Source organism: Lemur catta, chromosome 1, assembly GCF_020740605.2.
Source record: "Lemur catta isolate mLemCat1 chromosome 1, mLemCat1.pri, whole genome shotgun sequence".
In the NCBI taxonomy this organism is placed as follows: domain Eukaryota; kingdom Metazoa; phylum Chordata; class Mammalia; order Primates; family Lemuridae; genus Lemur; species Lemur catta.
This window is the reverse complement of record NC_059128.1, coordinates 3594662-3607801: the sequence shown is the minus strand read 5'-3', so window position 1 is coordinate 3607801 and position 13140 is coordinate 3594662. Positions and strand designations below refer to the sequence as shown.

Below are 13140 nucleotides of genomic sequence, written 5' to 3'. Positions count from 1 at the left end.
TGTTATAGAAGAACAATTCAATTTATTTTTTAACTCTCAAAGCTCTACCGCAATGGTCAGCGCTTGCTGGAAAAGCAAAGGTTCCAGTTCCCGCCTTCCTGGCTTTATATTGACAACATCGAGGGAGAGTGGGGAGCCTTCAATGATATCATGCGGCGGAAGGACTCTGCCATTCAGCAGCAGGTGGCAAACCTGCAAATGAAGATCGTCCAGGAGGATCGGGCCGTCGAAAGCCGCACCACCGACCTGCTGACAGACTGGGAGAAAACCAAGCCTGTCACGGTGAGTCTCGCCTGGCTGTGCCCCAGCAGCACGAGGGCACTCACTTTCCTTCAGGCTTCCGGAACCTTGCTGCAGCTTAGCTTTTCAGTATTGAAGACTTTTTTTTCTCTTTGTGATTAAAAAAGCAGTACTTGCATATAGTAAATATGAAAGCCAACTTAGACCTCTTTTTACCCAGAATGGCAATCATTTAAGCCAGGAGATGGTTTTAAGGATTAAAGTTTTTCTGTTCTTAAATTACCCTCTTATTTAGGCACACTAAAAAATCATACTTTAATTTCTTGTAGACGCAGGCCAAACCTCACACTACTGCTACTGGTTTTATATGTTGTGGGAAGGCAAGTTCTGTTGTCGTTTTTGTAGCTATTAAACCTTCCTGTACCCAGAACCTGCCATGTCCACTTTTCTTCATTCATTCAAGTATTTATTGATCACCAACTGAGCCCTCACCCCCATGGAATCAGGCTCCAGTGGGGAGAGACAGAGACAAACAAAGAGAGAAACAAGTGTTATGAGTCAGGTGGTGACAGTGCTGCAGGGTAAGCGGGAGGGTGCTGGCCAGGGTGGAGGAGGGCACCGGTGGTTACTACTATGTCTGGACAGGTGACACTGAAGGGGTAGAGCTGGCAGGTCATGCTGATGGCAGAGGTGACAGCAAGTAGATGACAGTGTATTTGGTTTACTAAGGGTAGAATTCAAAATTTTATTTATTTAGACAGGCTTAGGAAAGAAAAAAGTGCAAGGGATGTTAAAATATTTTGAATGTTAATCTGGTTTGGGGCTGTAAGTTTTCCACAGTAGGCCTGGTGGCAGATTGGGCTTCCCATGATGCTCTGCTAGTTAGTGTTCTGTCCTACCCACAGCCGTGTCTGTGCTGCTGCTGGGCCCTTGCACGTTCTGCTTAGGTTTTTTATTTTGGTTCTGTGGTCCTGTTTTTTAAAAGTCTCTGCTTTTACGAGTGCTTAGGTTATGAATGCTCACTCCAGCAGGGGAGTGAGTATTATCAGTAGCAAGGGTTCTGGTCACCAAAATTTGAGTATTTCTTTGTCATCTCAACTTGGTGCTGGTAATATGTCATAACTAAAATGTTAATTGTGTTTTGTTTTGGTAGAAAACTGCAATATTTTGTATAGTTCTCAAAAGTTATTAAAATGAAAAGGAAGTATGTAAATAGTAAAGTAGAGTCCATTTCCGGTGATTTCTCATTCTCCTTGGACCAAGTCTGTGCTGACTCTTCTCTGCCCACCCCCACGGTACTGGGTGAGACGACTGAATCGAGAGATGTTTCACCATTATGAGACTTTTATTTATGTGAAATATTGACATAAGACTTTGATTCAGCACTGTGCATGCATTCTAAGTGCACTTCCCATAGAATGTTTGCATATGAAGATATGTGCAGTTATACTTAAGGAATCAGAAACTTCCAGAAGCCCGGCAGGCCCCCTCCATCATTTTAGAGCCCAAGTGTTCCTCTCCCCAAGACATTGCACTGCAATTCTCTGTGCTTGGACTGCTTTCAGGGCAACCTTCGCCCGGAGGAGGCACTTCAGGCTCTCACCATATACGAAGGGAAGTTTGGCAGGCTGAAGGACGACAGAGAGAAGTGTGCGAAGGCCAAGGAGGCGCTGGAGCTGACAGACACGGGGCTGCTCAGCGGCAGTGAGGAGCGTGTGCAGGTGAGAGCTGCTGCAGAGGGTGTCAGGAAGCCTGCTCTCCATCCTGACTCTGCCACCGACCTGCGTCATCCCAAGGGCCCTGCCAGATTCTGAGGTGACTTCTGTTTCCAAAGCTCAACTACTTTACTGTTCTCAATCACAGGTGGCCTTAGAAGAACTACAGGACCTCAAAGGCGTTTGGTCAGAACTTTCTAAGGTCTGGGAGCAAATTGATCAGATGAAGGAGCAACCTTGGGTTTCAGTACAGCCTCGAAAGGTATATCTTGTCAAAATAGGTGCTTATGTATGTTCTTGTATTAATAGTTGTAGACTCCAGGAACTTTGCAAACCAAGTTTGTATATTTGTATTGTGAGTTCACAGGCTGTCACTTAATGTCCTGCAAGTCGTTTCCATCAGAATAATGTAATATTTATTTTTAAATATTTTAAAAAATATTTCATCATTAAAGAAATGTTGACAAATAACATCTCCTGTTTCTCTTACAGCTTCGACAAAATTTAGATGGCCTGCTGAACCAGCTGAAAAACTTCCCTGCCCGGTTGCGGCAGTACGCGTCCTATGAGTTTGTTCAGAGGCTGCTGAAAGGTTACATGAAGGTCGGTGAGCGGTGCTGCACAGTGGTGAGTGTAGGTTAGACATACACCTGCACAGATTGTTCACTTTGTTTATTTTCTCCACAGATAAATATGTTGGTGATTGAATTGAAATCCGAGGCACTTAAAGATCGCCATTGGAAACAGCTGATGAAAAGGCTTCGCGTTAATTGGGTTGTGTCTGAGCTAACCCTTGGCCAAATCTGGGATGTCGACTTGCAGAAAAATGAAGCCATTGTCAAGGATGTACTGCTTGTGGCACAAGGGGAAATGGCTTTGGAAGAATTTTTGAAGCAGGCAAGTAACAGGACTGGATGGGCATTTTTATGTAGTGTTTCGGGCTGTTACATACATGAGGTAACATGCCTTTTCATCTGTGGTTCTTGTTCCCATATTGCATGGTCCCTTTCCCAGCTGTGAGTGTGCACGCACTGATAACGTGCCTCTTTCTGGTTTCAATTCAGATAAGAGAAGTATGGAACACTTATGAACTAGACTTGGTTAACTATCAGAACAAATGCCGCTTGATCCGAGGCTGGGACGACCTCTTCAACAAGGTCAAAGAGCACATCAACAGCGTCTCCGCCATGAAGCTCTCTCCCTACTACAAGGTGCTGTGCTGGGGACCCTCCCTCCCTGACGAGTGTGTTCTGCACCTTCACTGTCACACTTTCTCACTGACAGTCACTAGGTGTCTGCTTTTTAAAATGTGAATCGGGTTATTTCATGGGATCCTAATCTGCATGTTTCAGTGAGTTTGAGTTTGAATTTTTCAGTGAAAAGGTTAGCAGTTGACCTCTGCCCTCCCACCCACCCACCAGGTTTTTGAGGAGGATGCACTGAGCTGGGAAGACAAGCTGAACCGTATCATGGCTCTGTTCGATGTGTGGATCGATGTGCAGCGGCGGTGGGTCTACCTGGAAGGCATCTTCACAGGCAGTGCGGATATCAAGCACCTGCTGCCAGTGGAAACCCAGCGGTTCCAGAGGTATGGCGGCCTCCAGCCAGGGAGCCGGTGTCGACGGCGGCTGGTGGCCACTCTTTACACAAAGACTGACATATGTTTTTATTTGATTTGTAGTATCAGCACGGAGTTTTTGGCTCTAATGAAAAAAGTATCCAAATCTCCCCTTGTTATGGATGTTCTGAACATTCAGGGGGTACAGAGGTCTCTGGAAAGACTGGCAGACCTGCTGGGAAAGATCCAGAAAGCATTGGGAGAATACCTGGAAAGGGAACGATCATCTTTCCCCAGGTAAGATACTTGTTCTGAGTTGGCCTGAAATAAAGTTGCGTTTTAGTTGTATTTTGTTCCACCCATCCTCTCTCCCTTTTGGGCCGGTGTGTTGGTCAGTTCTGACATCAAGATTTTGTTAGCCAATCATCACGTTAATAACATTTCCCTGTCACACATTCATTCTTAATTGTACCCAACAATTCTTAGTTTTCTACCTTGGGTTTATTAACCTTCATTTAAACTATCACCCATTCTCCAAGGGAGCTTTAATCTCTTCAGTGTTTAGCTCTGTTTTCTTAAGTGGCATTTCTTCCTTTCTGAATAGTTTGCTTAGGATGAATTAAAAAGATTTTTTAAAAGTGAGTTAATGAAGTAAGGTGAATGATACGAAATTCATTGAATTCTTCTTACTTCAAGATCTTGTAATCAAGTGTGTATCTTTTGCCAATGGTTGGAAGAAATTTGGATGTGATCTCAATTCAGGCTGGAGATTGTTCACCACGGGCCATATCCTCTTTCCCTTCCTAAAAATTGAAATTTTACCTTGATTCACCTTACTTGTATATGTAAAATTTTAGCAATTTGAATGCTATTTTCATTTTAGATTCTATTTTGTGGGTGATGAAGATTTGCTTGAAATCATTGGAAATAGCAAGAATGTGGCTAAATTACAGAAACACTTCAAGAAAATGTTTGCTGGAGTTTCAAGCATCATCCTAAATGAGGATAATTCTGTTGTCCTGGGTATTTCATCCCGGGAAGGAGAAGAGGTAGTTAAATTTACGTTTGTAACTTAGAAAATATCTCTCATATTTTTGCATATCTTAATTCTTAAAATTTTATTTATTTCAGGTTATGTTTAAAACTGCTGTGTCAATTACTGAACATCCTAAAATCAATGAGTGGCTCACACTGGTGGAGAAGGAGATGCGAGTCACCCTGGCTAAATTGCTTGCCGAGTCTGTTACAGAAGTTGAGATTTTTGGTAAAGCAACTTCGATTGACCCAAACACCTATATCACTTGGATTGATAAATATCAGGTAATCTGCAGTAGAAATGGGTGGGATAAAGAGGAACGCGCTTGCCTGATTTTTAGAGTGATCCTTTGGGATTTTCGCTTGCCTGATCTTTGGAGTGATCCTTTGGGATTTTGTCATGTCTTTCAGGCCCAGCTTGTGGTTTTGTCAGCCCAGATAGCCTGGTCTGAAAACGTGGAGACCGCACTGAGCAGCATGGGGGGAGGCGGCGACGCCGCCCCCTTGCACTCCGTGCTGAGCAACGTGGAGGTCACCCTGAATGTGTTGGCGGACTCTGTCCTCATGGAGCAGCCCCCACTCCGAAGACGGAAGCTGGAACACTTGGTTAGTCGCGTGCTCACCTCCTTCCTCGTCAGTTAGGCTCTTGCACCTGCCACTCAAGAGGTTGTGGGAACTTATGCTTGAAAAGTGTTTCAGTTAACAACAAGGGGGAAAGTAGATGGCATGTGGATATTCTCTGAGGGCAGGTATTTTGCTCTCGGTCCCTGTTGAAAGGTAATCTTGGTGACGGGCAGGAGTTATATGACGTCATGGTAGAAAGGGACCAATCTTGATCAGGGTCTCTTGCTCTTTCTCATCATCTCCTCACCAAGGAGGTGGCAGTGTGGGCCCCGGCTCCAGGCCCCCGATGGGCACGAGGCAGACTATTAGGATAGACACCAGAAAGCAGATCTTCATCACGTTTTACGATAGCTGCAGAATTTTAAAGTGAGGTGTTTGTTTTTGCTGTAACTTTTAATTCTGTGTAATACCATCACTTGAATAACATTTCTGTTGTCTCTCAAAGTGAATTTGCATTTTGGAATATTTATTGAAAGCCATTGTAACTAGACCTAGAATCTCAGGTTTAACAATCTATGAAGCCAGAGAATACACTGTATTGGTTTAGCTTATGATAAACTTTTAAATGATTCTTTTTCTTCAGATTACAGAGTTGGTTCACCAGAGAGATGTTACAAGGTCCTTGATCAAAAGCAAGATTGACAACGCCAAATCTTTTGAATGGCTCAGCCAGATGCGATTTTACTTTGATCCGAAGCAAACTGATGTGTTACAGCAATTGTCCATTCAAATGGCAAATGCCAAATTTAACTATGGCTTTGAGTACCTCGGTGTTCAGGACAAGCTGGTCCAGACCCCTCTCACCGACCGCTGCTATTTGACGATGACACAAGCCTTGGAGGCCAGGCTGGGCGGTTCCCCATTTGGTAAGAATCCCCACAAAGTTGGGTGGATAGAATCCTGTAATAAAAACTTTAAAGATTAAGCTAATGATTTGAATGTATTTCTTAATTACATGGTTAGTACATTCTAAAATCTTAAATTTGTTTGCATTTGTTACGTCTACTTTGATTTTTAAAATAGTTGCTTTTTAAAGTTCTTTTAAGGCTAAAGATATGTTCCCAATTAGATAATGGACTCAAGTACTCAATTACTTTTCTGTAATTAATAGGGCCTGCTGGAACTGGGAAAACAGAGTCTGTCAAAGCCCTTGGCCATCAGCTTGGACGGTTCGTTTTAGTTTTCAACTGTGATGAAACGTTTGATTTCCAGGTGAGAAGCTTTATGGAATCTCCCCAAAATCTAATGACATGAAGGGGTTAATTGGGGACCATCAAGCTTCGAGTCTCAAAGGCGTCAGCCTTCCAGCTTAGCATGGTTTATCTGGCCATCTGAGTCCTTATAGGTGGGATTTTGAACTGTTAGAGGCATCCAACATATGTGCTTTGAAGTTGACTTCAGTTTCATGTTTTCAAAGTCCAATATTTAATGTAGTGCGTTGTTTTTCTAAAATACCAATTTTTTTACTGGATGTCATGGCTCACGCTTATAATCCTAGCACTTTGGGAGGCTGAGGCAGGAGGATTGCTTGAGCCCAGGAATTTAAGACCAGCATGGGTAACATGGCAAGACCTCATCTCTACAAAAAGAGAAAAAAAATAGCTGGGTGTGGTGGCCCATGCTTGTAGTCCCAGCTACTTAAGATGCTGAGGCAGGAGGATCACTTGGGGCCAGAAGTTTGAGGCCACAGTGAGCTGTAATGAGGCCACTGTACTCTAGCCTGGGTGATAGACCTTGTCTCAAAAAAAAAAAAAATTTCTCACAGTCCTGGAAGCTGGGAAGTCAAGATTAAGGTACCAGCAGAGTCCAATTTCTGGTGAGGTCTCTCTTCCTGGTCACAGACGCTGCTGTGTGCTCACATGGCCTTTCCTGAGTGTGTGTGGAGAGAGCACTCCAGTCTCTCTTGCTCTTATAAGGGCACCAGTCCTGTGGGATCAGGGCCCCATCTGTGTGACCTCCATTGACCTTAATTACCACCCCCTTAGAGGCTCCAGATGCAGTCCTGTGGGGGTTAGGGCATCAACATAGGAATTTGGGGTGGGACACAGTTGAGTCCGTAACAGGTGGTTTTAGCGTCTTTCTTCCTCTCCGTTTCAGGCAATGGGACGTATCTTTGTGGGGCTTTGCCAGGTGGGAGCGTGGGGCTGCTTCGACGAGTTTAACCGCCTGGAGGAGCGGATGCTATCTGCCGTGTCCCAGCAGGTGCAGTGCATACAGGAAGCGCTGCGCGAGCATTCCAACCCCAACTATGACAAAAGTAAGACTGCTCTTCCTCTTTAAAACTTACTTAGAGAATGTAGATTCCATTGTGAGCTAATTTTCTGCCTCTTTGATTAGAAATAAGCAAGGATTTAGCTCACAGGACTCCCTGTTGCGGGCAGTGTAGGGAGTCATGGTTCAAGACTGAAGGTCAGGGGTCGGGCAGTGCTGCGTTAGCAGTCGTAGTCCTCACTAACGAAGCACCACGCAGGATCCTACCGCCTAGAGCAGCCATGAGCCCCAGCAGTCCTTCTGCAGCTGGACAGAGCCCTGTGTTCCCCGTGCCCATGTGCCCTCCACAGCCTTTCCCACACACTGAGGGTTTCGGCTGGTGCGGCCCCTCAGTGCCCACCTGCCTTCCTGCGTCATCAGAGAGCAGCGTCCTCAGCCCCCTGTGTGGCCAGAGTGTTCCGCCATCTGGTTTGGGGAAGGAGCCCTCTATCACAATAGGTACCTGTTCCGGGGGCACCAAGGGTGCTCACGTGCCTTGTCACCCAGTTCTAGGCATGCAGGGACAGGACCAGGCATTGAAGGAAACAAACAGATCAGTATTGTATAGGTGTGAAATCTGTTTTAAGTGCACAGTATTACTTTTAATGTTTCCTTGTATTCCACGGTAGTAGTAACTTGTCTTATGTAAGAGAATTCCCCAGACCTCCTGAGTAAAACCGAAGGAATGTCAAAGAAAGCAGCCTCTGTGTCTGATCCGTATTCTCTCATGGAACAAATACACTTTGTTCTGAAATAGTTCAGAGGCGGTTGAAGGTTTTCTGGTTTTTGCTTTTGCTCATGCTGGGAAGGGTGATTTTCATGATGGAAGCCAGCCACAACACTGATTCATTTTTATTTTTGTGCCATTATTGGACTGCACCTCTGCCCTGAGTTGCCCTTGTGATATTCAGTGTCGAACTGCACAAATAGAGCAGTGGCCCCTGCCTCTGATGGCTTGGCCTGTGACACGTTTGTGTACATGAGAATGGTCCCCCCGGGCCGAGGAGGTGTGGCTTTTGGGCCCTTGGGAAAGGCCAGAGAGCAGCCCCTCTAGGAAGCCTTCGCTCAGCTCCCCAGGAGTCCCGAGCTTTGGGCTTAAGAAGCCAACAAGGGGAATGGGTGCTTTGTCTGTCATTTTAGAGACATTGTAGAATAGTTTTTTAAACATCTTGAGTTTTGATGCCATCGTCTCATTTTCAGCCTCTGCCCCCATTACTTGTGAGCTGCTAAACAAGCAAGTCAAGGTGAGCCCAGACATGGCCATCTTCATCACCATGAACCCTGGCTACGCAGGCAGGTCCAACCTTCCTGACAACTTGAAGAAGCTCTTCCGGAGCTTGGCCATGACCAAGCCTGACCGGCAGTTAATTGCCCAGGTCATGCTGTACTCGCAGGGCTTCCGGACTGCCGAAGTGCTTGCCAACAAAATTGTCCCGTTCTTTAAGTAAGTAGCCTGGAGTTATTTATAATTTTGTTCTAGCATATGTTAAATGTGCCCATTTAACCTTTAAGTTTTTATCTGTAATTATGGTGCATCTTTCAAAATATACGTGTGATTTCTCAACACTTGACACTGTTGTTGCTTAATGTATACTATTTTTAACAAAAATTTTTTTTTTCTTTTCTAGACTATGTGATGAGCAGCTTTCTTCTCAAAGTCATTATGATTTTGGCCTTCGGGCCTTGAAGAGTGTGCTGGTAAGTGCAGGCAACGTGAAGAGGGAGAGAATTCAGAAGATCAAGAGGGAGAAGGAAGAACGAGGGGAAGCAGTTGATGAAGGGGAAATTGCTGAAAATCTCCCTGAACAAGAGGTTCGTGTAGACATTCTTTTGCTCTCTCAAACCTTTCACAGTGCTTAAATTTACCTTTTCGACATTGAAGTCATGCCTTGCGAGTTCTCATTGCGTTTACCCTTCCGGGGGTGACTGGAGGAGACTGGTACTGACCCAGTACGTCGAGTGCACGGGTGCGGGCGAGGGGTGGACCACACCCTTTTGCTCACTACCGGTTACTGCCCGAGCCCCCTGGAGAGAGGCAGGAAGCTCCCCCCCTGCAGCTCGGTCCTCTCCCCGTAGATTCTAATACAGAGCGTCTGTGAGACAATGGTGCCGAAGCTAGTGGCAGAGGACATCCCGCTGCTCTTCAGCCTGCTGTCAGATGTGTTCCCTGGGGTCCAGTATCACCGGGGGGAGATGACTGCCCTTCGAGAAGAGCTGAAGAAAGTATGTCAGGAGATGTACTTGACGTACGGTGATGGAGAAGAAGTCGGCGGGATGTGGGTTGAAAAGGTAAACCGGGTTGCTGTGTTGGCTGCTGCCCTCACAGACCCTGCCGGCGTCGTGTCCAGTAAAGATGGCCGTGGGCTGTTTGGTGAAACTGCCCACAAAGGGCTGCAGCATGTGGTTTACAAAGATTTGCCCAAGGCCTATTTGAACCTTTCGTTTGTTTAAAAGGTAGTGGTAGCAAAACTTACCTGAAGATTTTACTTACATGATGTAGATGGTTCTCTGAAAATGTCACTAGGGGCATGGTTATAGTGGAGCTCATTCATGCTGGTTCTAGAACCACAGATTCACAATCTGAATCATTCATCAGTACATGGTTTACAGTCTATATTGGCTTCTTTCCTTCCTCTGTGTGATTCATTTAAGAAAAAGTTTATTATTTGTACAAGCTGTGTCCCATTTGATCTCTTCCTGTCCCTGGAGGGATCTGATGCCTCCTTATTGAGGCTGCTTGCTAGGTATCTCCTGTTCTGCTGGCTCTAGCTTTCCTGACTTATTAAAGACCTCCCCGTAGTTTAGAGATGTTTGTTTTAGGTATGGCCTGTGTAACGTCTCTCCAGTTGGAGAGTTCCAGTACTTTTAAGAATCCACGGAACATACTTTTTCTCTTTGTCCCAAGAAGGGGCCCAGAGCCTTCCCTGTCCTTTCTCTGAGACGGTCCCTTTGCTGGTCTGTTGGGCCTGCAGGTTCTCCAGCTCTATCAGATCACCCAGATCAATCACGGCCTGATGATGGTGGGGCCCTCGGGCAGTGGGAAGAGCATGGCCTGGCGCGTCCTGCTCAAGGCCTTGGAGAGACTCGAGGGTGTGGAAGGGGTCGCCCATATCATCGACCCCAAGGCCATCAGCAAAGACCACCTCTATGGAACCCTGGACCCCAACACCAGGGAATGGACAGACGGGCTCTTCACGCACGTGCTGAGAAAGTATGTCTGCTTTGATCGGTGTTTCATTCTGACCGTGGGGCTTAGGCGTCTGCTCGGACAGCAGCAGAGTGTACGATAGCTTTCTAACCAATGTCTGAACGAGTTAAAGGTCAGTTCAGAAACCATTACAGGGTGAACATTTTTAATCTTAAAACCTTGATGTAGTCAACGGCTGTTTTAAAATCCGTCCAAACCAGGATCATAGACAACGTGAGAGGTGAGCTACAGAAGCGCCAGTGGATTGTCTTCGACGGCGATGTGGATCCCGAGTGGGTTGAGAATTTGAACTCGGTACTGGATGACAACAAGCTCCTGACTCTGCCCAACGGGGAGCGCCTCAGCCTTCCACCGAACGTGAGTAGCCTGACTTCGTGTCTCGTGGGTTAAACGCTGTGTTCCAGCCAAGCAAGACACACGTGCTGCCGCAGCTCAGCTCTGCAGAGGGCTCCACATGGCAGCGGTCGGTTGTGTGAGGAACTCTCAGAGTCAGGGTCTCAACTTTTCATTCCCGTGGCTAATGAGATATACTTTAATAGTTTTTATTAATGGTTTTCTGTCATTTATTGAGTATTAAGCACACTCCATAATTATCAGTTAACCCTCCCTATAACCCTGTAAGGCGGGGTTGTAGTTAGGGTTTCTTAAGTTATCACACGTCTAGGAGCCGGCAAATTGAAGAATTTAGAATGGAGCTTTGAAGGCTGTCCCTTGAGAAATGCAGCTTGATACAAGTGCCCGAACACACCACCTAATGGCTCGGTGGACATGGTTAGGCCTGGTGTGGATTTGCATTCAGCCAGATCCTGATCCAGACGGTGAAAATGCGCAGTAGATGAACAAAATAGACAGACCCTTTGCTCTCGTGGGGCTTGTTCACAGTCTGATGCAGAAGATGGAAAAACGAGAAATGGTGATTAGCGCTAAGGAGAAAAAAATAACCTGGAAGAGACCCATCGGGTGTTGTTGAGGGTTGGGAGTTGGGATGCCAGACAGGCTTCCCCAGAAGGTGGTCGTTAGAGTGGAGACTCAAGGGGGATGAGGGGCAAGTCCCGGTGATTCCTGGGCATTCCAGGCGAAGGGACAAACGGCAGGAGTAGCAAGTCTTGGACAGCGGTGCCCAGTGTTCATGGGGAGAGCAGGGGGCAGTTGGCTGAAGAGAGAACTGGAGACAAAAAGTTGAGGGTATCCTAGCACTCTGGGAGGCTGAGGTGGGAGGATCACTCGAGGTCAGGAGTTCGAGATCAGCCTGAGCAAGAGCGAGACCCTGTCTCTACTAAAAATAGAAAGAAATTATCTGGATGACTAAAAATATATCATACACAGAAAAAATTAGCCGGTCATGGTGGCGCATGCCTGTAGTCCCAGCTACTCGGGAGGCTGAGGCAGTAGGATTGCTTGAGCCCAGGAGTTTGAGGTTGCTGTGAGCTAGGCTGACACCACGGCACTCTAGCCTAGACAACAGAGTGAGAGTTTGTCTCAAAAAAAAAAAAAAAAGTTGAGGGTGAGACCAGAGAGGAAGGGGCCAGGACAGGGGCCCTAGATATTGTGAGGGCTGGAGCCATAGGAGAGTCTCAGGAGTGACGTACCCTGACTTCTGTCCACAAAGATCCCTCTGGCTGTCATTTGGAGGACGAAGAGTGCAGGGTGGAAGCGAGGAGGCAGGCTGGAGGCTGCCTCCGTCCTCCGGCACCAGCTTCGGGCCTGGGGCGGGCAGGCCGGCAGCAGCAAAGGTGTGCTGAGAAATGGCTGATTGTGGCTGCGGTTTAAAGGTTGTGTTGATGGGATTTGCTCATGGACTAGATGTGGGTGTGAGGGAAAGGATGACAGCAAGCTTTTGACCTTAGCAGGTGACAAACATGAGCCTTTCTCAGAAAGGGTCAGCATTGGTGTCTGTCGTCGCTTCAGAAATGAGCCGCAGGTTCTTAATACTGTCTGAAAGTGCGCGCTTAGACTCGTCAGGTTCTTTTTTGATAGCTGATTATCCATTAGATTCTAACTGTTGTCGCAAGGAAATTGATCTCTTTGTGAGGCAATTATAGCACCAAGGTTAAGGCTTCGGAATCTGAACACCTGGGCTGGACCTCAGCCCCAGCACTGACTAGCAGGGGTTTCCTACCCCCTACCTGTCTGTAAAGCAGAGGCGACGTGCCCGGCTCGGTGGGCTGTGTGAGACCTGGGTGGGTGCAGGCGTGGGAGGCACCGGAACAGCCCCCAGCCCGTGAGGAGCACCCAGTGCCTGGTTGTGGCCAACATCATCCTCGAAGGGCACTATGGCTTCTGTCCCCTGAGAGCTCTTCTGATTGTGGGGATGTGACAGTTTGTGGTCTGGCCTACTCTTCTCCCCATGACACACATTTTTGCTGTCCAGATTCTCGTGAGAGAGGATAGTGGGTATTGTAGTGATGTGAACTGTAGCTAATTTTATTTTTTAAGGTAAGTGAAGTCCAGAAAAATTAAATTTTAAATCACCCTTTCAGTGTATATGTAGGTAAAAGAATTTTACTGTC

General features: G+C 46.5%; 1 protein-coding gene across 1 annotated transcript in view; it reads left to right on the top strand.

The window, feature by feature from the left end:
* DYNC1H1 (dynein cytoplasmic 1 heavy chain 1) overlaps window positions 1-13140 on the top strand; it is a 66512-nt gene that overhangs the window by 25867 nt on the left and 27505 nt on the right. Inside the window, exons 16-34 of the mRNA XM_045528895.1 lie at window positions 43-282; window positions 1806-1961; window positions 2104-2217; window positions 2448-2558; window positions 2643-2852; window positions 3020-3166; window positions 3377-3543; window positions 3637-3810; window positions 4397-4562; window positions 4645-4833; window positions 4960-5154; window positions 5756-6038; window positions 6284-6384; window positions 7270-7429; window positions 8623-8866; window positions 9051-9234; window positions 9499-9711; window positions 10395-10633; window positions 10831-10987. Of these exons, the coding sequence (XP_045384851.1) occupies window positions 43-282; window positions 1806-1961; window positions 2104-2217; window positions 2448-2558; window positions 2643-2852; window positions 3020-3166; window positions 3377-3543; window positions 3637-3810; window positions 4397-4562; window positions 4645-4833; window positions 4960-5154; window positions 5756-6038; window positions 6284-6384; window positions 7270-7429; window positions 8623-8866; window positions 9051-9234; window positions 9499-9711; window positions 10395-10633; window positions 10831-10987 (3450 nt within the window). The remainder of the gene's footprint in view (window positions 1-42; window positions 283-1805; window positions 1962-2103; window positions 2218-2447; window positions 2559-2642; window positions 2853-3019; window positions 3167-3376; window positions 3544-3636; window positions 3811-4396; window positions 4563-4644; window positions 4834-4959; window positions 5155-5755; window positions 6039-6283; window positions 6385-7269; window positions 7430-8622; window positions 8867-9050; window positions 9235-9498; window positions 9712-10394; window positions 10634-10830; window positions 10988-13140) is intronic.